Here is a 23,452-nt window from a genome sequence, read left to right on the forward strand (position 1 = left end):
AACCCTCCTCAGTCCTTCCATTCACACTTCAACACATCTGAAAACTTTACTTCTTCAAAGGCATTTTCAGTTTTAACCATTGTGTCTCACTGTTAATAACCTTCTCTGTTCTTTTCTTACTGTCATGCCATTTGGCTTTTCTAAAAGGTTGCTATCAGGTTTAAATAGGGCTTACTTTTATCAAACTGAAGATTCACTGAAATGTTTCTATTACATTAAAAAAACAAATTCAACAATAACGACACAATGTAGTGATTAATCCCCTGAAGCATGTGCAACATAAATATTGCAGCATGTGCTAGTGCATGCATGAGAAACTGAAAACAACTAAAAGTAGATGATACAGAAAAGTGAAACCAAGTTGTCTTTCTTAATTGCCCAAACTGGGAGAAATGTAAATATGAAGCAAACAGCATTAACAGTGAAAAGCAATTTAGATTTTAAGAGTCACTTTTTAAAATCTATGCTCAAAAGACCTGGGTTCTATTCCCAGTTCTGCAGTTGGCCTTCTGGATGAATTTAGGTACATCACTTCACCTTTTTGTGCCTCAGTTCCTACAGCTGGGGGAAAAATGTGCTGTGCTCATGATACTGCTGTCCTTTTGTAAAACTTTGAGCTCAATGGATGAAATGTGCTATAAAAAGGCTAAGAATTAAATATCTGCAAAATAAATAGGTTTTTTTTCCAATATACAAGTTTTTACTTGACAGTGTCTTTTTAATAATATATTAGGCATTTATGTGGTTTGCTTTATTATGTTTGAAAATATATTTTAAAGCATTTGTGAGCACTTCCATGGGCACTTGATAATTAAAACCCTAATTACAGCTGTAGTTTGCATATAGGACAAGAAAAGAGTGTGTCAAATGCTTTAAAAAATTCTCTCCCCTTTGAGGTCCTTGGCATCTCTTACAATTCCGTATGCTGGTGTTTATCACATATGAACACAGAAATGTCTAATTTGTGTGTTGAAGGTACAGGCAGATGCCTAAACAATGCACAGTGATAAATGCTGTTCAGCAATAGTCCAGCCTAGCTGGCACCGCAGAATTTAAAGGATCCTGAAAAGGTTTATTTTAGCATTGTAGTGCTAAAAGCTGGAGAATCACTGAGTCCCTGCTAATGTGCCATCTTCCAACAGACCATAAAAATCTCAGATACCCCCACCCTATCAGACTTTCACAGATCATTTTTATGATGTTGCACACCATAATGCTTTATGGAAGTATGCTTATGAATGTAAATATGACATTACTGGAATATGTTTTATGCTACATATGCTATGTAACATATCTCTACAAAGGTTATGATTACTGATTTGTACACATGTATCATTTTTGTATTCAAAGTTATGAATATCGGCTGTGTACTTGTTTGATTTTATGTAGCCTCAGGGCTTGTCTACATCACAAAGTTGCAGCGCTGGTGAGGGAGTTACAGCGCTGCAACTTAGGAGGTGTACACATCTGCAGGGCACCACCAGCGCTGCAACTCCCTGTTTGCAGCGCTGGCCGTACTCCCGTTTTGTCTCGGGTGTAGAGGATCCAGCGCTGGTGATCCAGCGCTGGTAATCAAGTATAGTCACTTACCAGCGCTTTTCTTGACCTCCGTGGAATAAGCAGGTATCCCAGCATACCTGAGGAAGCCTCTGGTAATCAAGCTGGTCTCCTTCCCCGGCTTGCTCTCGCGTTCCCCGAACCCCGAGCAAGCAGGTCTCCTTCCCTGAGGTTTGCTGGGTGGTTCCGGGAAGGCGAGAGCAAACCGGGGAAGGAGACCAGCTTCGCCGCGGTTTGCTCTCGCGTTCCCCGAACCACCCTGCAAACCGCAGGGAAGGAGACCTGCTTGTTCGGGGAACGCGAGAGCAAACCGCAGCGAAGCTGGTCTCCTTCCCCGGTTTGCTCTCGCGTTCGCCGAACCCCCGAGCAAGCAGGTCTCCTTCCCTGCGGTTTGCAGGGTGGTTCGCGGAACGCGAGAGCAAACCGCGGCGAAGCTGGTCTCCTTCCCCGGTTTGCTCTCGCGTTCGCCGAACCCCCGAGCAAGCAGGTCTCCTTCCCTGCGGTTTGCAGGGTGGTTCGCGGAACGCGAGAGCAAACCGCGGCGAAGCTGGTCTCCTTCCCCGGTTTGCTCTCGCGTTCGCCGAACCCCCGAGCAAGCAGGTCTCCTTCCCTGCGGTTTGCAGGGTGGTTCGGGGAACGCGAGAGCAAACCGCGGCGAAGCTGGTCTCCTTCCCCGGTTTGCTCTCGCCTTCCCCAAAACCCCTTGAAGCCGCCCAACAGCGCTGCAGTGTGGCCACATCTAAGACCACTTGCAGCGCTGGTTGCTGTAAGTGTGGCCACTCTGCAGCGCTGGCCCTATACAGCTGTACTAATACAGCTGTAACAACCAGCGCTGCAAAATTTTAGATGTAGACATGGCCTCAGTAAGGCATTTGGTCAGCTTCTTTAGAAAGGAATTTGCAAGTTAAGTGCCCAATCAAAAAACACTTAATGGACAATGGATCTTGGAAGAATCCAATCCACATAAGACGTCTATGTTCAAGGTAGCATGTGAACAATGGCTACCACTTGTAAGGAACTGAGTCATGCATGGACATGTGACTTGCCCATCTCACTCCAAAAACCCCCACTAGCGGGGATTCTGTACAGGGGGAGGGAGGAGTCTCCACCCACAAGAGAAAGTCTATATAAAGTCCTGGGAGACCCCTCCATTTGGTCTTCAGCTGGCTGAAGAGATAGCCTCTCCACCCCCAAAGGATACCTGAAAGAAACTGGAACAAAGGACATTAACCACGGGGGGTGTGAGTGATTGCTGGACCCAGACTAGTCTGTAAAAAAAGCTTACTGGAACATCTCTGAGGGTGAGATTTCATCTGTAATCACTTTCTTACTGTATTAGGTTTAGACTTGCGTCTTTTATTTTATTTTGTTTGGTAATTCACTTTGTTGTGTCTGTTATTACTTGGAACCACTTAAATTCTACTTTTTGTATTTAATAAACCATTTTTTACATATTAATTAACCCAGAGTATGTATTAATACCTGGAGGGCAAAGAGCTGTGCATATCTCTCTATCAGTGTTATAGAGAGCGAACAATTTCTGAGTAAAACGGATTTATTTAGGGTTTGAACCCCATTGGGAGCTGGGCATTTTCAGTTAAGCTTGCAGCTTCTTGGAGATGTTGTTCAGACCTGAGTCTCGGTTTGTAGCAGGCTAGCGTGTCTAGCTCAAACAGGGAAGATTCTGGAGTCCCAAGCTGGCAGGGAAAACGGGCTCAAGAGTAGTCTCAGCACACCAGGTGGCAGTTCCCAAGGGGTTTTCTGTGACCCAACCCATCACAATTTTATTTTACAGTCTGTTTACACATGCTTGAGACACAAACCCCAGAGACACAGATCAATGAACTATACTGTGGCAGAATGGTGGTGCCAACGGAAGCTGTTCTATGCCTGCAGCGTGCTGAAAGACAGGGGGAAATATAGTAGCAAATCTGGTCAGTTTCTCAACTTCAGAATTATCAGCAGAAATCAGAATTCTTTTCACCAACACAAATTACACCTCTACCAAGATATAATACAAATTTGGATATAACGCAGTAAAGCAGTGCTCGGGGGGGGGGGCAGGGCTGTGCACTCCAGTGGATCAAAGCAAGTTCGATATAACGTGGTTTCACCTACAATGCGGTAAGATTTTTTGGCGCCTGAGGACAGTTATATCGAGGTAGAGGTGTATTTTAGATGTGAATACATGCTATTGTTTATGGATGCTTAGGGGCAGGGGGCACATGTCACATTATTGGACTGCAACACATTTGGTCAACTATTGTGTCATACAAATTTTTGCCTGGTGTTCAGATAGGTGGCAGTCTAGGAGAATGGTAATAGCAAATACAGCCTTTTTTCCACGTATTGTATTGGGCCATATGATAACATCCTGAAATGAAAATGAGTATAATTCCATATACCCGTCTCTCTTCTCTTTTTCACTCACATTACCTTTTGCTGTTCATGACCCAGGATATGTCCACACAAGCAGCCCTACAGGGCACAGTGCTGCAGCTACGCCACTGTAGTACTGCAGCACAGTTGCTACAGTGACAGAATGAGTTTCTTCTCACTGTAGTAAGTCTATCCCTTCAAGAGACAGTAGCTAGGGTGATGGAAAAATTATTAACCTAGCTGAGCCTACAATGGAAGTAAGGATATGAAAATTTTCAAGGGAAAGCTTTGATTTTGCTGAAATTTTTCAGTTTTCCTTTGGGAAAAAGAGACAAAATATTTCATTTTGAGTCAGTTCAACATTAAATTGTATTTCCATGTGGTGCCACAATGCCTCCTGGGAGTAGTAGTTTGGGTACTTCATCTCCCTATTCTCCCCTACGGACTAGGCTCTTTTGCCAGATTACATCTTCCACAATGCACCTCAGTCTTCGCTCTGACCCAGCCACATAGTGTGTCACAGGAATCATATGACTACAAGTGCACCATGGGAGATATAGTCCAACCAGGGAGCCCAGTCCATAGGGAGAATGGGTGCCAAAGGGACCCAAACTACAACTCCCATGAGGTACTATGGTACCTTAGTACATGCAGATTCATAAATAAACATTGTAATGCAGTTCAACAAAGTAAAATAAAACATTTTGATTCGGGAATGTCAACATTTTTCGTTCCAATCAAAAGTTTTAAAACAAAGTGTTTCTAAATTTCCATATTTTTTTAAAGAACTTTTAGTTCTGTGAAAAGTTTTGTTATTTCAATGTTGCACCCAATTCAGGATGAAAACAAATGGCAAAATATTGGAATTTCCCAAAGGGCGAAAATTCCAATTTTCACTCCGCTAACAACAAACTGGAATAGTTACTTCTGGAATGCCTCTCCAGACTATTCAGTCCACACTTCATTAAATAGGAATAACTAATGACCCGTCAGGATTGCTTTTATGTCATATACTCCAAATCCCAAGTCTTTAAAGGGCACGCTAACTGCCCTATGTTGGAGTCCTGCTAGGACTTGGTTTTCTTGGTCTGTAGCTACCAAAACATAGAAAACCCATACAAAAATCTCTCCCACTTAACTTAGAGCCAGGCAAAGTCTAAGGGGCTGAAAAGGAAGGAGAAAAGACCACAGCAGTGCTCCTCTTCCATCTACCTGTCTGTTTCGTGGATGGGGAGAAAGGTTGAAGAGAACTAACTGTACCCAGTAAAGGGTTCTAACTGTGAGTATACAGCCTCTGCTCTAATGGTGCTCTCTCTTCAGCAGTATAGCGCTACACTTGGCCCCCTGCAGGGCTGTCACTAAATGGTACAAACTAGCTCTTAGGGAGAACGCCTGCCTTATAGAGTTTGATACAAAATATAGTTCCCCTTTTTAAAGTGACTATCTTTCCATAATGTGTCTCCAGATTTAACAGATCTGGTAGCAATACTTCAGCAAATGTTCTCTCATTGGTTGTCATAAAAACTATGAGTGGGAGAGTATGAACACCATTTGTACTATGCTGTATTCACTAAATATGTCCACCACACATGATTTTACAGCACTGCTTCCAAAGATTAACACATTTATACTACTCTGAGTTCTATTAGCCATAAAAGGTCAAACTTCAAAACAAGAACGCACAATTTCAGATACACGAATATATTTTAAATGTTACAGAAGTACTACTATTACTAGCGCTGAGGATGTGAATATTATGAACTTTGGTTTCATTCTGATTTACTACTGAACATTCAAATGAATAAATAGGTCATGTTAGACACACTTTATCCCTGGGGTAGAGCTCTCCCGGCAATTTATATCCCACCCTGAACGAGTGGTGGTAGCTTTATCACTGGGAGTGCAGCTGTCTATACTGGCGCTTTTCAGTGCTAAAACTTTTGTCGCTCAGGGGGGTGTTTTTTCACACCCCTGAACAACTAAAGTTTTAGTGCTGAAAGTGGCAGTGTAGACATAGGCTCAGTCTAGCACGTACACTTTATAAGACTTCAGTATTTGACATCACTGCAGTTGCTCAAGTTACAGTTTGAGCTATTACCCCAAATGCAAGTCCTGTCCACATACACAAACCCTTAATTTAAATGTGGTGGTGCTTTTATCTCAAATTGGCTGGCCCTCCAGGGGTATAGGCTACAGCTTGAGTTATTAACTCATCAGCTGCTAACACAATCACTCTGTGTAGCTCAATTAATATTTCACAGTGTAGCTGCTCTCACTCAAGCTAGGCTAACACTAGAAGAGTAACCTGAGTTATCTATATACTGCAGTGTTAACTCGAGGCGACAAGAACTTTACTTTTTCCATCCATGGCCAAAGGGCCAAAGTCTGATCCCTTAGCAGTTAGGGGCACAACTTACTTCTGTTGAGTTGAGCACGATCAGTTGTTCGCCTGAAGTACTGTATACATGACGTTATATGTTGCAATGTTGGCAAAGGATTTAGAACAATTAGTGTCTGTTGTTTTTTTTAAATAGCCTATGAGTTCTGTGATGAAGGTAGGTAATGGAAAGAATGAGTAGCTTTCTTTGAGATAGCTCTCAGGAAACTCCTAGAAGTTCCTGTTCTCAGGGACTGCATAAGACCCTGGGGAAATTTTGGCATGTGTTTTGCTTCTAAAATGCTGGAATACAGAAAAGTGGTTAAGAAACAAAAGTCATACTACAGAGGTTAGCACAAAAAAAAACACAATTTGTCTGAGCTTCCATAGCTGAAAACTGCAATGAGCTCACATCATTTTAGCTACTGGAGTCACTTTGAATGAAGCTATTTATTCCAACTACCCACAATAACCACTTTGAAGTGTCTTGCAGCTTTAACCATTTTGAGTAAGAATCTGGGAAGGAGAAGCATTGCATCTTGCTGTTTACTGTAATTGTTACAGCTTTATTCAGTAGATTTCTATTGGTTCGTGATGGGTTACTCCATTATTAGTTATTTGTATTGTAAAAAGTACAGAATCAGGAATTAGGACCCCATTGTTTCAGGCACGATATGCACACAGGAAAAAAGAGATTGTTCCTGCCCCCAAAAGCTTATTATAAGACTCATTTCACATTATTAATATTTTCTCTTTAGCAATAGGCTACAGCTCAAGTGATGCACAAAAGAATGTAAATTAAAGACCTGTTCACAATGGAGCACCAAACCATGCTGGCTACCACTGTAAGCAAAAACTGTTAAGCATGGTTCTGCTGGAGTGGTGCTGCAGTACAGACAGGACACTATGCCAAGCAGTGAGATGAAATACTCAAGTCTACTTCTCTTCCTTAAAATCAGGATTAATTGACGTGTTCTAAAAATGATTCTCAAACTAGAGCTAAGCAAACCATTCACAGTAAAATGTTAGTTCAACAAATTTAGCCCATCTTTGTGTTTGCTAATTATCTGCAAACAGAATTTGCTTGCTAGTTATTTGAAAAAGATTTGCTGAATGGCATTTTGAGCATACTTCCCACCCATGGACTGCTTGCAAACCATTTGCTACTTCAAGCATTCACTATTCATAATTTCCTGTTTTTGCTGTGTGACTGGCCACCTAAACAGATGGCACTGTTTCTGCTCCCTGAACAGGTGACTCCCATTCCAAACCCTTTCAAAATGGCCAAAAAAACCCACTCCTTTGAAGATAGTTGTGGAAAACACGTATTTGTAGTGTTTTTTATGACACCTTCTCTTTCTGTGAATTGTTTTGCAAAAAACCCACACACTCCATACACAAACATCAAACACCAATTGCTCATTTAAATGTTGGTAACAAGTAAATGCAGTAAATGGAATTGTAATTAAAATAAAGGTATATTCCCTTAGAGGATAATTAATGTTCACAAATACTTTTCCACAGTATTCAGGGGTCTAATAATAACATGTGTTGTAACTGGGTTAAGTATAGATCCAAGTCATGTTCTTTCTGCTGGGTATTACAAACCTATGAAAATAGTTTACCACAATATAACAAGCTCTAATGGACCAGGCCTAAGGTAGCTGGCAGGCATCAGCAGACCAACACTGACAATGCCCTAGCCGAACAACCTGGAACCAATCAAGCGGTGAAAAGAGAACCTGTAACTGAAAGCAGGGAGCTGATTTATTAATTTGATTTAAAAGACTGTTTTTAAAAAGAAAAGTTCCTTACCTGTGCTGTTAATAAATTAGATTCTTAAAATTGACACAATTTAAAAAAATCTAACTTAATTTTCACAGTTTTTTCTTGTTTTATTATGTTTTCCATTGAATTCAGATTTAATTGAACCATGAAAACAAACTTGTCAGGAAAGCTTCCGTTTGTCCTATAGCCCATCTGTAGTCAGGTTCACTTTGTAGTTTGCGGTCCAGTGGAGTAGAGTTTGAGTTGCAGACCATACAGGGGAATGTTGAAATTCAAATTAAGACCACTATTTCGTGTTCAAGAAACATTTATAACAACACACAAAAACCTTATATTTTAGCTATGATTTACTTGACAGAATCTCTTTAATCTTAGGTTCTAGATTCAAAGGTGAATTTTACAATTTAGTATTTATAAAAGCACTGGTGTTTCTAATGCGTATGAAGATGATATCCAAGGAGGAAAAATTGAGTTTGTGCCCTTTTTAGCTGCTCCAGGATATATTCTGTTAAAACGTGTGCCTGCCCTGTATCACTGCCTGCTTGCCAAGAATGGCTCTGCTGACTCCTGCCTCTGTCTCCCCTTCATGCAGGACCCATTTAAAAATCCACACAATCCAGATATTCAAAACATTCCCTTTCTGGAGTGCAATTTATTAAGTCCTGCACAAAGTCTTTCAAAATAGAACTCAACCCTACAGTTTTCATCCCAGTTTCAGCCTCCTTCTTCAGGGTCTGCCTCGCCTTAAAAGTGATTTATTTTGCTTCAGTCCCAAGCTGGGCTTCCTCTCCGAGAGTCTGTCTTCCTGCTCCCCCAACACCTCTTGCCTGGATTTGGCCTTCTCCACAGGCCTTTTCCACTGGTATTCTCCCCAGTCCCACTCCCGCTGACACAGGGCCCGCCAGGAGCCTTCTAACTCCCCACAGTTTCTCTCAGGCATCTGCCTACCACCACCACCTGCAGCTGTCTCCCCCTTTGTAAAAGAGAAGGTTACTCACCTTGTGCAATAACTGAGATTCTTTTAGATGTGTGTCCCTGTGGGTGCTCCACTTCAGGTGTCGGTGCTGATCGGAGATTTTTGGTAGCAGTGCCTGGTCGGGATGCGTGAGTGCAGTAGCTGTCTCGTGGTGTCACTGGCGATTCATCTAGTACGCGTGCATCCCAACACCCTCAGTTCCTTCTCAACTTATTGCCGTTAGGATTTTGGTAAAGACTCATGGAACCATCGACAGTCTGAATGGCAGTACTCTGTACTTGAAGTGATCTTGTCTCACTGTGAATCGTTAGCCACTGCTACCGAAAATCTCCAATCAGTGGTGCTGGGATGCACCGACACCTGAAGTGGAGCATGCACAAGGACAGCACTCAAAGAAGAACCTAGGTGCCTTCCCTTAAGCCCAGCTGGGCAGCAGTAATCAGTACAAGTGAAATGGACCCCATTCCCTCTTAAAGGGGCAGTCACCCTTTGATATGTCCCTATCCCTCCGGTGGGGCACAGGCCATCTCCCCAAATATCTGCCCACCAGAGAAGCCTCCAGGTTTCTTCACATTTGTCTTCCTACTGCAAGTAATGCAAGTTTGAGGTTTCTCCTCCATAGCAATTCCTCTCTCCATCTCTTCTTTGTGTCCCCACCACTCTCCTCAGCTCAGTAACTGACAGCTGGTATGGGAGGGAGAACTGCCACTACCCACCCCATCACTCACCGGTGACCTTTAATTCTTTCAGCTAGATTTTTCTTATTTATATGACTGCCAGATTACAGCCTCTTATCCTCACACGTCAAGTCTAGCTGAAACACAACCAAAGCTGACAGATACTAAGGAGTAATGAATGGTCACAAGTTGCAGTGGGGGAGGTTTAAGTTGGATATTAGGAAAAACGTTTTCACTGGGAGGGTGGTGAAGCACTGGAATAGGTTACCTAGGAAGGTGGTGGAATCTCCTTCCTTAGAGGTTTTTAAGGTCAGGCTTGACAAAGCTCTGGTTGGGATGATTTAGTTGGAGATTGATCCTGCTTTGAACAGGGGGTTGGACTACATGACCTGCTGAGGTCCCTTGCAACTCTGATATTCTATGATTCTATTCCATGATTCTATAATTTAAAATTACAAAGCAGATTTGTCAAAAACTGGACAAAGTTCACTGGAGATTTATTTCCCTCCAATTTTGTTCAATTAAAAAAAAGTTTTTTATTTTTAAAGAAGGCAAACTTGGTTAGATGAAGCTATGCTTAGAGGAAAGACCTGAATAGTGCTGTGCGGGAAAAACTCAATAGAATGGGAATTTAAATATGACCAGAGAAAGTCACCACTGCAGAAAACAAACAAATCCATTTAATATTCTGACTAAGTTGTTGTACTTACCTGCATATCCTCCAGCTTGCATTCCAAAGACTTTTTCACCAACAACAGTTCCTTTCCCTCCTCCCCAGCATGTGCCAGGACAGCTTCTAATTGTTGCTTTTCTTTCTACAATACAAAAGTTTGATAGATTCAGAAATGCTGACATTGATCTCTCTCTAATCTGCCTTCAAAAGAGCCACAAGCATAAACATAAAACTGCAAACACTTAAAAACATTTTCACTGGTTTCCTCTTGCCTTCTACATCGAGCTCCTCTTCCATACGTCCAGGACTCCACATTGCACTGCTCCATGCCTGCAACCTCCCATTTCCTCTTAAACTCACTCAGGCACATCACCAGTGTGCCCATCTCCCACTCTTTGGTGTTATTTTCATACTGTCATGTCAGCTGAAGCAGCCTCCCTGTACCTGCAGAAGAAGCTCCAGCTTGCTCTCTCCTTTAAGCCCATTGGTTTTGCCAGGGCCGCCCGGGGGGGGGGGGGGGCAAGTGGGGCAATTTGCCCCAGGCCCCGGAGGGGCCCCCATGAGAGTTTTTCGGGGCCCCTGGAGCAGGGTCCTTCACTTGCTCCGGGGGCCAAGGAAAAGTCTCGTGGGGCCCAGGCCCCCGGAGCTTTTTCTGCTCCAGGTCTTCAGCGGCAATTCGGCGACAGGAGGTCCTTCCGCTCCAGAACCCGCCACCGAAGTGCCCTGAAGACCCGCGGCAGGGGGGTCCTTCCGCCCTGGGACCCACCACCGAAGTGCCGGGTCTTCAGCGGCAATTCGGTGGCAGGGACCAAACACCCTGAATCCTCTGGGTGGCCCTGCACAGGTTTTACTGCACCAACAATGGCTTTGCTTGACTTCATCTCATCTTTCATCTTTTATTTTTGTGCACTGTACCCACCCAACAAACAGGAACACGAGTTACATGTCTGGTTTTGTAACTTACTTCATATCTCTCTATTTTTTCCTTCATTGTATCTTCTTCTCCTTTCATATCATCAATCTGTTGATGGAGTTCCTTAATTTTGTCCTCTAGCTCTTTAATTGTTCTCTTCAGTTGATCATTTTGCTCAGTCAACTCCTTCACTCGATTTTCTGCACTACTTTGCATCTTTTCTGCAGTGTTTCTTTCACTGGCAAGGGCAACAGCATTCTAGTAAAAAAGATAACAGACAAAACCTCCATTTTTAAAGACAATGTAAAAATATGCAATTTGTTTCCAAACACAGTCCATGTAATCCTGGATGAAAATTTTAAAGATGGAAATATTTTCTGATTCATATAGATAAAGGAACACTGACAACTGGAGTTTTTGGCATTTTGGAGCAAAATCCATATTAGAGTTCAAAGTAAATTAGTTGTACCCGCAGAAAATACATATGCAACCTATGCTCTCGGAAAACTTGTTTTTGAGCAAGTTTTGATTCAGAGAAGCACAGTTGCCTGTTTTAGGACCATAAACTCCATTTTGAGAACCTCAGCATTCTGAGCGAGCCCAAACTCCCATCCATCTGTGACCTATAATGAGTCAGTTTGCATCCAGATCCCTAGAGCTGAAAGGGTAATAACTCTTCTCCCACAACTAAATTCTGAAACCAAAGATACCATCCATACAAAACTGTGGATGTGTCAACCTGGAGTATTCTATGAAAGGTCAGATTTGTGTGGGCCACAAAGGTGCATTTGTATTACTTGCAGATCCATGAACCACAATACCCAAAGTTACCAGCTATGTAGGTAAGAGAGACCTCTTTTTGAAGGCATTATTACACTTTCAAATAATATCCTCTATATTTCAGCAGCCTTTTGTCTGTCATCTCCTATTTTTACTTCAATATGTCCCATTTTAAGCCCTTAAGTGTAATCTCATACTTAAGTATTTTTTAAAGTTACCATAAAAAAACCCTAATAGATCTCAAGAGCAATGTGAGCCCTTGAGAAGTAAGTTTCTGTGTATTCAGAAGGAGTTTTAATCTGTTTAGCTATAAGTGAGTTGTTGTAGGTTATATGTTTTACTGGTTAGAGCAGTGGTGTTGGGAATTTAGCTGCTGGGGTTTTGTTTTATTAACATATGTCAGGGTGCTTAAGGTTTTCAAAAGGATGCTTTTTATATATTTGCTTAGAAACAAAAAAAATACAACGCATTAAAGACAAAAATTATAATAAAACTACATCTGAGGTTTTCTTACATGACATGGTATTATACTGCACATTCATAGTTTTTTTGGCAATGAGCTTGGTTGCAGCATTTGAATCTTTGCTTTGTATAGATCATATGACTTATATAATATTTGTCCTACTGTTTATATATGGCTATGCAATGAATTTGTTACAGTTCAGAATCTATAAATAGAAAGCTTACTTTAATACTATTTTGAAAACATGAATAAACAGAGTTTAAAAGTAAATTAAATAAAACTAACTGTGCAACTGATAAAGAATTGGGGTTCATTAACATTCAAAATTAGACTCAAGTTAACAAAAGAACAGAGTCAGAGACATAAGCCTACTGGCAGAGAGAAGAAACTAGGGTATTGAGGAGTCATGGAAATGGCAATGAGAAGGAGATGGTGAGGAATGAGGAATTATCATATGTGGTGTGGTAGGTTGTGGAATGAAAGAATCATGTAACCGAACAATCCCGAGAAGAATTGACTCAAGTGAGCTTAACCATGTGTGCAGCATGGTTAAATACTTAATATTTAAACACATTTTTAAATAAATACTTCAACTCATAGGGGTGACCTCCTACGTTTGATCTTTGGCCCTTTGCTTATGTTTCATTCAAAACTTCCACCAGGAAGGTAAGACTGCTCTGTGATAAAAGATTTGGTTCTTGATCCTACACATTTAGGTCCTAATCTTTCAAAGGAATCCATCAGCACAGATCCTTATTTCCAGTAGAAAATCCCATTGACTTTTGCATTACGAACTTCAAAAATATTTAAGCATGACATTATGTATAGGATTATATTTACATTCATCTCAGAAATACAAAATGGATTATCCAGTGTAGGTTTTCTTTTGTAGATACAGGGCTTGTCTACATCACAAAGTTGCAGCGCTGGTGAGGGGGTTACAGCGCTGCAACTTAGGAGGTGTACACATCTGCAGGGCACCACCAGCGCTGCAACTCCCTGTTTGCAGCGCTGGCCGTACTCCCGTTTTGTCTCAGGTGTAGAGGATCCAGCGCTGGTGATCCAGCGCTGGTAATCAAGTGTAGACATTTACCAGCGCTTTTCTTGACCTCCGTGGAATAAGCAGGTATCCCAGCATACCTGAGGAAGCCTCTGGTAATCAAGCTGGTCTCCTTCCCCGCGGTTTGCAGGGGGGTTCGGGGAACGCGAGAGCAAACCGCGGCGAAGCTGGTCTCCTTCCCCGGTTTGCTCTCGCGTTCCCCGAAACCCCGAGCAAGCAGGTCTTCTTCCCTGCGGTTTGCAGGGGGGTTCGGGGAACGCGAGAGCAAACCGCGGCGAAGCTGGTCTCATTCCCCGGTTTGCTCTCTCGTTCCCCGAACGCCCGAGCAAGCAGGTCTCCTTCCCTGCGGTTTGCAGGGTGGTTCGGGGAACGCGAGAGCAAACCGCGGCGAAGCTGGTCTCATTCCCCGGTTTGCTCTCGCGTTCCCCGAACCCCCGAGCAAGCAGGTCTCCTTCCCTGAGGTTTGCAGGGTGGTTCGGGGAACGCGAGAGCAAACCGCGGCGAAGCTGGTCTCCTTTCCCGGTTTGCTCTCGCGTTCCCCGAACCCCCCTTGAAGCCGCCCAACAGCGCTGCAGTGTGGCCACATCTAACACCACTTGCAGCGCTGGTTGCTGTAAGTGTGGCCACTCTGCAGCGCTGGCCCTATACAGCTGTACTAATACAGCTGTAACAACCAGCGCTGCAAAATTGTAGATGTAGACATACCCACAGTGAAAAGAGGGTGGATAGCTATTTTACTACATTTTTGCTTTTACTGGCAAAAAATAGAGATAAGCAGTAATTCATTTGTAACTGAAACAAAGCCAATTGCTTTTTAAATGGAGATTATTCTCCAGGTGTAACAGGACATATCAGCAACAAAGCTATACTGTGCTGTATGCTACTGGAAAAATCAACAGAGAAGAAGAAGAAAAGGAGTACTGCAATCCTGATTCAAGTTATACAAGAGGCTCTTATTCTACAAAGGACCCTTCACTAATTGTTTTCTAGTAAGCAATAACAAAAATATGCAAATTACTCTGATAAAGCTGTAACTCAGAAATCGCTCAGACTGTCCATTTGGGTTAATGAACTCTTTATACAAAAATTGGCAACACCAGCAGGATGACAAGTTCTAGTCTTTTTGCAAGTACACAAAAAGGCAGTCAATTTTTCTGAACATACATACTGGTTAAAGAGCTTTGAAATGTATTTCTGCTGATGCTGTAACTTCATATATACTTTTTGATAATATCCTCTGCATTCATTTATTTTTGCTTTTTGTAATGCAGCATAGTTTTACTAATTAGCAGGCACTCTACCAGTGGCTCCTTTTTGTTTCATTTTTTCCCCCTTTTACTAGCTGAGTGAAAGAAGCTTAGGCATGCTGGGGAGTTGAGTGAATGGAATGTTGATTTGTCTGTTCTTTCTCATCCAACCGCCTACACACTGCTCCAGAGTTAGAGAACACAGAATAGAAGGCCCATACTGTACCTGAAGTATCCAGCACCTCATCTTGTGTGTTAGGGCTATTCTCTTGTCATATCAATACTTTTTTTCCCACCCTGGAAGCATTGTTCATTTAGAGCACTGTACCTACATCAACAGGAAGCACTGTATGTGAGGAAAAAGGAATTTTACCTACTAGAGCTAAAAATTAAGAAAGTTCAGCCCCATCATGGAGGCTGAATACAGTCATTTCTCAGGATCTATTCTGACTTGCCTTTTGCTTTATGTATATTATGTATCACTCAAATTAAATGAAATTGGTATTCTCCCTTCTCTTCCACTGCATGTCTTCAGAAACTGGCCAAGGTTGAGGTCAAGCATGTCTAAAAGGGGAAACTTAAAAAGGAACCAACTCCACTGAACAAGTTCCAAATATTTTCTTCTCCAAGATTAGTTAAAATCTTAGGGGGGAGGAAAAGAGGGGGGAACGAGTGTGTAAGTAAAAGCTGGCTCAGGCAGCCTAAACTTGTGTGACAGCATGTTATCAGCAGCTCACCACAGGTCTCCAATGATCCTGGCGATGTTGCAGGGGTTATACTTTCACATAAATGAACTGTTCCTGAACAACTTCTCTATAATGTATTACACCTAGCAACATAAGTAGCTGCAACAAGTTTGTTATCCCATCTTGTCTCCCCACCAGGTTTTGGTCCCAGCTCTGGAGTGGACAGTCACATGCCCGCATAATCAAGCAGGTTTTGGTCATTGCCAAACTGCAGCCTGTGATCCATGTGCTCTAGGTGCTCTGGTTCTCTTTGGCTGCTGGAAACCAGCAACAGGAAGTGGTCCTGAGAACAGGGCACCAATCATTTTTCCAAATCTTGTGCCACTGCCAAATACCATGAGACCTCAAGCCCACCCTAGAAGTCCCGTGGGAGCTGGAAATCTCTTGTCCTTTTTGCCCTCTCCCTTCATGACCAGCTCAGGACCCTCTTCTGACTGAATGAAATGAAAAACCAACAAAAAAACCCAGAGTAATTTTTTCTGCTGCTCTACTGTGGAAGTTGATTGGCTCCACTAACTTCAGGGGAGCCACATCCAGGGGACAGATAGGGAAGAGCTTGGGTAGCTTGCACTGCCATCTTCTTCAGAGAAGCTATGTGAGTGGAATGGGCAGTGAAATATAGGCCTAACAACCTGCGAGCTGACGGTATCCTGAGAGAAGGAAAAGGGAAGCTAGGGGAGCCCACATGTAATGAATCCACGTGCTGCAGACAGACAGTTATTGAATCCAACGGAACGAGAACTCTGGTCCTTTGAATCCAAAAAACTCAAGACTCTGAAACAGGCCAAAAGAAGCAGGACCTTCCCTAGGCCAGTCACTAGAGGGCAATGTTACACACAAAGCTAGTATGTTACATGCACTGCTGCCTTTTAAGAGAGGGCATAAGGGCAACGGCCTACCTAGTCCTAAGTGAAATCCCTGTAATAAAAAGCCAGGGGAAGAATTCAGAACTGCTGGACTAAAATCACCTCTATACTATCTGGTGACAAACACTGACTTTTTGAATGGTAATTACTGTATTTCACATTCTACAACTTGAGGATGGCAAATATAATACAAAGTTTAGGGCTTCCCAACAGACTGTATTTAAAACTACCATAGGTCATTCTGGTCTCCATAGGCCTGTCTATGCAAATAAAAAGGTGCATTTTTTCAATTGAACACTAGGCTACAAAGCGGCCAGCTCAAACAATGTAAAAGGTGTTATGTGCTGTTCACAGAGGCATTTAGGGGGAGAGAGGGTCACTCAGTTGAAAAAAAACACAAAAACCCCACACCTTTTTCCCCTGTGTAGACAGAACAAATTAGTGGTAAGTGTGCTGGGTATTGACTGTCTACTATGTGGCCCTCCTTCCCAGAACTAGCTGCATTTCAATGATCCTATATATAAATGGCCAGTGAAGCACTTTAAGGTCCTTCAAGATTAAAGGCACTAAATAACAACAACAATTAAATTAATGAACAGGATTTTCCCATCCAGAAAGCACCGAAAACTAAAGGCTCTTTATATCAGTTTACTCATGAGTATAACAAGTTAACCAGAGAGACAGGGTCACAGAAAGGGTCAGAACCAGAACTGTATGTTGAATTTGGAAAGCGAATAATCATTTATTTACCATATAACCATTTTGTGTTCCACAGGCTGTGTCTAACCCTTCGAAGAGTAACTATGAAAGTGTGATTATATATGTAAAAACATGCATGGCATTTAACAGGTACAGCTAGTTGGGTGAGATTCCTGAAGTCAAAGACTGGAATGAATGCATCCATATTTAGTATATAGAGTGACCTTTATGGAACATTAAAGTAATGGTTGTGTTTTGTGATTAGCATATCTTAATTCCCAGATTGTAGTTTCTTTCTTTAAATATTCTAGCCATATACATTCCACTCTTCTGTCTGCCCCTGCTTTTCCGTGTCACTGTGTTTTAAAAGCAAATGGGCACATCACAAAATAATGGGAAATAACAAAAATCTACCAGTTTGTTCACACTGGGCCAGGTGATAAATTGTAGGGCTTTGGAGGACACTATCTTAGATGGACTGACCACTGATCAGACATTATATCTGACAATTTCTGTACTGCTAAAACTCATTCCATGCTGCAGCCAGGTCAGATTTAAGTTCTGATCATCAGGACACTTGTTATTGATATAAATGAATTAATGCATATTCAAATACGCACTCTAATTTGCGTATTGTTAACCAGGACTGTCAAGTGATAAAAAAAAAATCGTGTGATTTAATCGCACTGTTAAACAATAATAGAATACAATTTATTTAAATATTTTTGGATGTTTTCTACATTTTCAAACATATTGATTTCAATTACAACATTGAATACAAAGTATACAGTGCTCACTTTATATTATTGTTTATTTTTTATTACAAGTATTTGCACTGTAAAAAAACAAAAGAAATAGTATTTCAATTCACCCAATACAAGAACTGTAGTGCAATCTGTGTATCATGAAAGTTGAATTTAAAAACGTAGAATTATGTACAAAAATAACCCTGCATTCAAAAATAAAACAATGTAAAACTTCAGAGCCTGCAGGTCCACTCAGTCCTATTTCTTGTTCAGTCAATTGCTCAGACAAACAAGGTTTGTTTACATTTGCAGGAGATAATGCTGCCTGCTTCTTGTTTACAATGTCACCTGAAAGTGAGAGCACTGTTTAGCTGGTGTCACAAGATATTTAGGTGCCAGATATGATAAAGGTTCATATGTCCATGAATGCTTCTACCACCATTCCAGAGGACACGTCTCCATGCTGATGATGAGTTCTGCTCAATAACAATCCAAAGTGGTGGACTGATGCATGTTCATTTTCATTATCTGAGTCAGATGCCACCAGCAAAAGACTGATTTTCTTTTTTGGTGGTTTGGGTTCTGTAGTTTCTGCATCGGAATGTTGCTCTTTTAAGACTTCTGAAAGCATCCTCCACATCTCATCCCTCTCAGATTTTGGAAGGCACTTCACATTCTTAAACCTTGGGTCAAGTGCTGTAGCTATCTTTAGAAATCTCATATTGATACCTTCTTTGCGTTTTGTCAAATCTGCAGTGAAAGTGTTCTTAAAATGAACAACATGTGCTGGGCATCCGAGACTGCTATAATATGACTGATATAACATAACCAGGAGTGGCTTTAGGCATTTTGCCGCCTCAAGCACAGCAGGCAGGCTGCCTTCGGCGGTTTGCCTACAGGAGGTCCGCCAAAGCCGCGGGACCGGCGGACCCTCCGCAGGCAAGCCGCCGAAGGAAGCCTGCCTGCCGCCCTCGCAGCGCCGGCAGAGCGCCCCCCCCGCCCCGCCCGGCAGCTTGCCGCCCCAAGCATGCGCTTGGCATGCTGGGGCCTCTAGCCGCCCCTGAACATAACTGCTACAACATATATGGCAGAATGAGGGTAAAACAAAACAGGAGACATACAATTCTCCCCCAAGGAGTTCAGTCACAAATTTAATTAATGCTTTTTTTTTTTTTTTTTAAACGAGCATCATCAGCATAGAAGCATGTCCTCTGGAATGGCTGCTGAAGCATCAAGGAGCATACAAATGTTTAACATATATGGCACGTAAATATCTTGTAATGCCAGCTACAAAAAGTGCCATGCAAATGCCTGTTCTCACTTTCTAGTAACATTGTAAATAAGAGGGCAGCATTATCTCCTGTAAATGTAAACAATCCTGTTTGTCTTAGCGATTGGCTGAACAAGAAGTAGGACTAGTTTACTTGTAGGATCTGAAGTTTTACACTGTTTTGTTTTTGAGAGCAGTTATGTCACCAAAAAAAAAAAAAATAAAAATCTACATTTGTAAGTTGCACTTTCAACAAAGAGATTGCACTACAGTACTTGTATGAGGTGAACTGAAAAATATTTTTTTTATGAGAGGGATAGCTGTGTTAGTCTGTATCCACAAAAACAATGAAGAGTCCGGTGGCACTTTCAAGACTAACAGATTTATTTGAGCATAAGCTTTCGTGGGTAAAAAACCCACTTCTTCAGATGCATTTGTTAGTCTTTAAGGTGCCACTGGATTCCTTGGTACTATTTATTTTATCTTTTTTACAGTGCAAATATTTGTAATTAAAATAATAAACACTTTTATTTCAATTACAACGCAGAATACAATATATATAAAAATGTTGAAAAACATCCAAAATATTAAATACATTTCAATTGGTATTCTATTGTTTAACAATGCGATTAAAACTGCAATTAATCACAATTAATTTTTTAAATCACGTTATTTTTTTGTTAATCGCATGAGTTAACTGCGATTAATCGCCATCCTAAAAATGACTACTTATCAGTGTGTCAGACAAAAATACCAGCCCTTTAGTTAGTTTCTCCCTACCTCCCTGCACTAAACTTGCTTTTCAAAAAGATGTACTTTAACAGACCGATAACATGTGTGTAAATGAATGTAGGTGTATAGACCAGTGTCTGTCCCTCTATTCAGTGTAGCAAATCCATCCCCTGACAGTATTGCTACTTAAAATATGTTTCATACCACGAAGTGCATTACTGCTACACTCTTGTATCTTCTAATACTATATGAACCTAAATGGTTCTAACACTGGATGCAGCCTTTCCACGGTGATATCTCCGTTCAGAGAAGACTTAGATAATTTCCCCCCAGAGTGGTGCAGACTGATCCGGTTAGAGGTGGAGTGGGTCGAGAGGGTCAGCTACATCACTCATTCTTTTTGACATTGCTGATAAATTTACAAAACAGGCTTAACCCGCTTACTCTGCAGCCAGCATTATCTTACCGGGAGATAAAAATCTATGTCTGGAACAGTATGCGCAGGCACACATGGAGGCAGCAATAATTTACTGGGTCAAATTCTGCTCTCTGTTACAGCATGGTAAATCCAGAGTACCTTCAAATCAGCTAGCAAGTTCTTTAGTAAAAGCAAAGAGCTATTTACTGCTGGAATTATTTTTATTTCAATTAAAGACGCTAACATGGCGCCCTTTTTAGTTTCATGTATTGTTATTTGTTTGCTTGCATTTCTATTTGCTTTGTTTTCTTCCCATGACCATTTGCCAAAAGAATGACAGGAAACATTAGATATGGGATTAATCAGGCCACAACTTTATTATAAGATGTCTGGGACTAACCTGGCAATAAAATGTGCAGTGCAGGTGAAAACCCTCACAATTAACTGGGGGGGAGTGCTTTTTTCAGCCCCAGCGCTCCTGGCCCCCAGCCAACAACCATCACCTTTCCGTTCATGTCCCTCCAGTAGAACCACTGCCAGGAACCTTCAATTCCAGCCAATTCCAAGGGTCAAGGGGTGGGAGGGCTTCCATCCACCCCCCCTTCATCCAGATCCCTCCAGCAATTCCCTTGTCAGGACTTTACCAATTCCAGCCAATTCCGGGGGTTGGGGGGGAGGGGTTTCCCACCAGCTCCCCCACTTTTCATCCAGGTGCCTCCAGCACCTGGATGAAACCTTACCAACTACCCCTGCTCGTAGGCGGGGTTAAGGTGGACTATAATGATGCGGGGGGTTGGCTCCCTGCTGTACTAATCAGAAGAGTCCACAACTGCCCCTAGCTTGCTCAATTATCAAGCACCTCTCCTTAATTCCTTTTCCAAGCCATTTATCCATTCTTTTGTGCCTTAATTTATGGAGTACCTACACTGAACATCCGCTACACAAATAAAGAGTTGCGACATATGGCCTATTGCCTGTCATGAACAGAGCCCACCTGAACTGCTGCGAGGAAGGCGACCCTCCCCCCCGCCCCCAAACACACACACAGCATCTGGCCAATATGGTGGTAAGGGAAAACTTCCTTCCCAGTCCCCCTTTAAGGGGGCGGCTAGCATAACGCCCACAGCAGATATAGCTAATCACCTGACATATTTCTGACCTAAACAGGGAGCGAGGGTGGGTGCTGCCCAGCCTATTTTGAGTGATGAGGGGAAGGTCCAGGCCCAGGCTGACCTTTTTAAACCCCTCATTCCTAAGTCTCCCCTCCTCTCCAAAGCCAGAAAGCATTGCCCTCTTCTCCAGGCCACCAAGCCAGCCAGCCAGTCCCCACACCCACCAGTTTAAAGTACAGGACAGTGATTTGACTGGCCTCATGCCTGCTCCCTACATATCATTCAGTTCCTCTCCTTCCTAATTTCACCCTCACATTTTCCTCCATCCCTAACTGCTCCTCTTAATACCTACTTCCCTGTTACCCTTGCAAACCTTCCCTATTCACTTGCTTCTTCTTTTCACTTAATACTTACTAACTAAGCATCTTTCCTGCTCTGAAAAACTATATTAGGAAGCCTCATGTTTCCAAGAGTCTACAGGCCCCATCAGCAAAATCCTGTAGGTATTCGTTAAAGAATCATAACCTGCTGGGGGAGAGGGTAGGTAAAGGAAGGGAGGGCAGTGGGTGTATCTGGGAAAAAGACACTAAGGAGAAAAGACTCAAGTAACAAAATGTAAGGGGCTTGTCTAGAGTAGGGAGATATACATGGCTGTAACTATACTGATGTTGCCATACCCATGCAAACGCCTCACATAACCAACTAACTATATCTACATTCGATTTAGTTACATTGGTGCACATATCCCCTAACACAGTGTTTCTCAAACTTAGGAGGTCGCTTGTGTAGGGAAAGCCCTTGGCGGGCTGGGCCGGTTTGTCTACCTGCCGCATCCGTGAGTCCGGCCGATTGCAGCTCCCGCTGGCGCCGTTTGCTGCTCCAGGCCAATGGGAGCTGCCGGAAGCGATGGCCAGTACGTCCCTTGGCCCTCGCTGCTTCCAGCAGCTCCCATTGGCCTGGAGCAGTGAACCATAGCCAGTGGGAGCCGCAATTGGCCAAACCTGTGGCCCGGCCTGCCAGGGGCTTTCCCTACACAAACAGTGTGCCAAGTTTGGGAAACACTGCCCTAAGAAAAGGAGTACAGAGAAATAAAAGGTTAGATTAAGACTGTGCTGATTGCTTTCTTTCTTTTACCAAATATCATTTAATTGCCAAATATAGCTACAGAGGATGAAATGTTTGGAGGCATTCATAAATATGCTAGTAAGTGCCAGTTCACTATTAAAAAGTCAGAATTAAGAAAGATTGCATCAGATGCTGCCTTTACTCTGGGCTTTTTTTTTTTTTTTTTTTAAATTATCACTGGGGAATTTGTATCTTTTTGCTGAGTTGGGATTATCCAAATTCCCCAGTGACAGTTAATTAACAAAAAACAAACACACACACACAAAACGGTACTAATTGGAGCATCCCATTAATTTAAAAGTATTAGGTAACAAGGGATTCTAAACTAATTTTTTTCGTTTATTGAAATCTATGGCTTTCTCAAGCTGCCGCAGTGGTTTTACTGACCTGCACTGTTCCCTATTTAAACAGCTTTTCTTACACCTCCTATTTTCTGTTTTGTATTTCCTGTTTGTTTAAATACAATTTACTCAGTTTCCTCCAGGCATCTTAACAGGAATTATTCAACAACAACAATATGGTGAGAATGTTCTATTTGCAGCATCAATCAGAGAGATCCCATACGAGGGAACTGCAATTCTTTTTGCTCTTCAGACAGAAGCAATATGGCATCAACAATTGGCGACTGCCACCATTAAATCTAATGAGTCTTCAAAATTTAGTTCAGATAATTTAAATGCTCACCCTTTTATAGAGTGGTCATCCAAAATAGGAAAAGGAACACCGAGCCTGAGTCACTGAAAATTGACTAAAAAGTATCACACCTACAATACAACAAACTTATTACAAAAATAAAAGCACACCAAAGTATTAGGGCTGGTTGAAAAATTTTCCATCAAAACTTCTTT

The 23,452-nt window shown here is 42.1% G+C and overlaps 1 protein-coding gene across 6 annotated transcripts in view; it reads right to left on the reverse strand.

Moving 5' to 3' along the window:
* CGNL1 (cingulin like 1) overlaps window positions 1-23,452 on the reverse strand; it is a 165,840-nt gene that overhangs the window by 29,357 nt on the left and 113,031 nt on the right. For all 6 annotated transcript variants that reach the window (XM_050967906.1, XM_050967905.1, XM_050967901.1 and 3 more), the window contains 2 exons: window positions 11,392-11,598; window positions 10,465-10,569 (listed from right to left, as the gene is read on the reverse strand). In XM_050967906.1, coding sequence (XP_050823863.1) covers window positions 10,465-10,569; window positions 11,392-11,598 — 312 coding nt within the window. The remainder of the gene's footprint in view (window positions 1-10,464; window positions 10,570-11,391; window positions 11,599-23,452) is intronic.

The sequence above is a fragment of the Gopherus flavomarginatus genome, chromosome 9 (genome assembly GCF_025201925.1).
Source record: "Gopherus flavomarginatus isolate rGopFla2 chromosome 9, rGopFla2.mat.asm, whole genome shotgun sequence".
Classification (NCBI taxonomy): domain Eukaryota; kingdom Metazoa; phylum Chordata; order Testudines; family Testudinidae; genus Gopherus; species Gopherus flavomarginatus.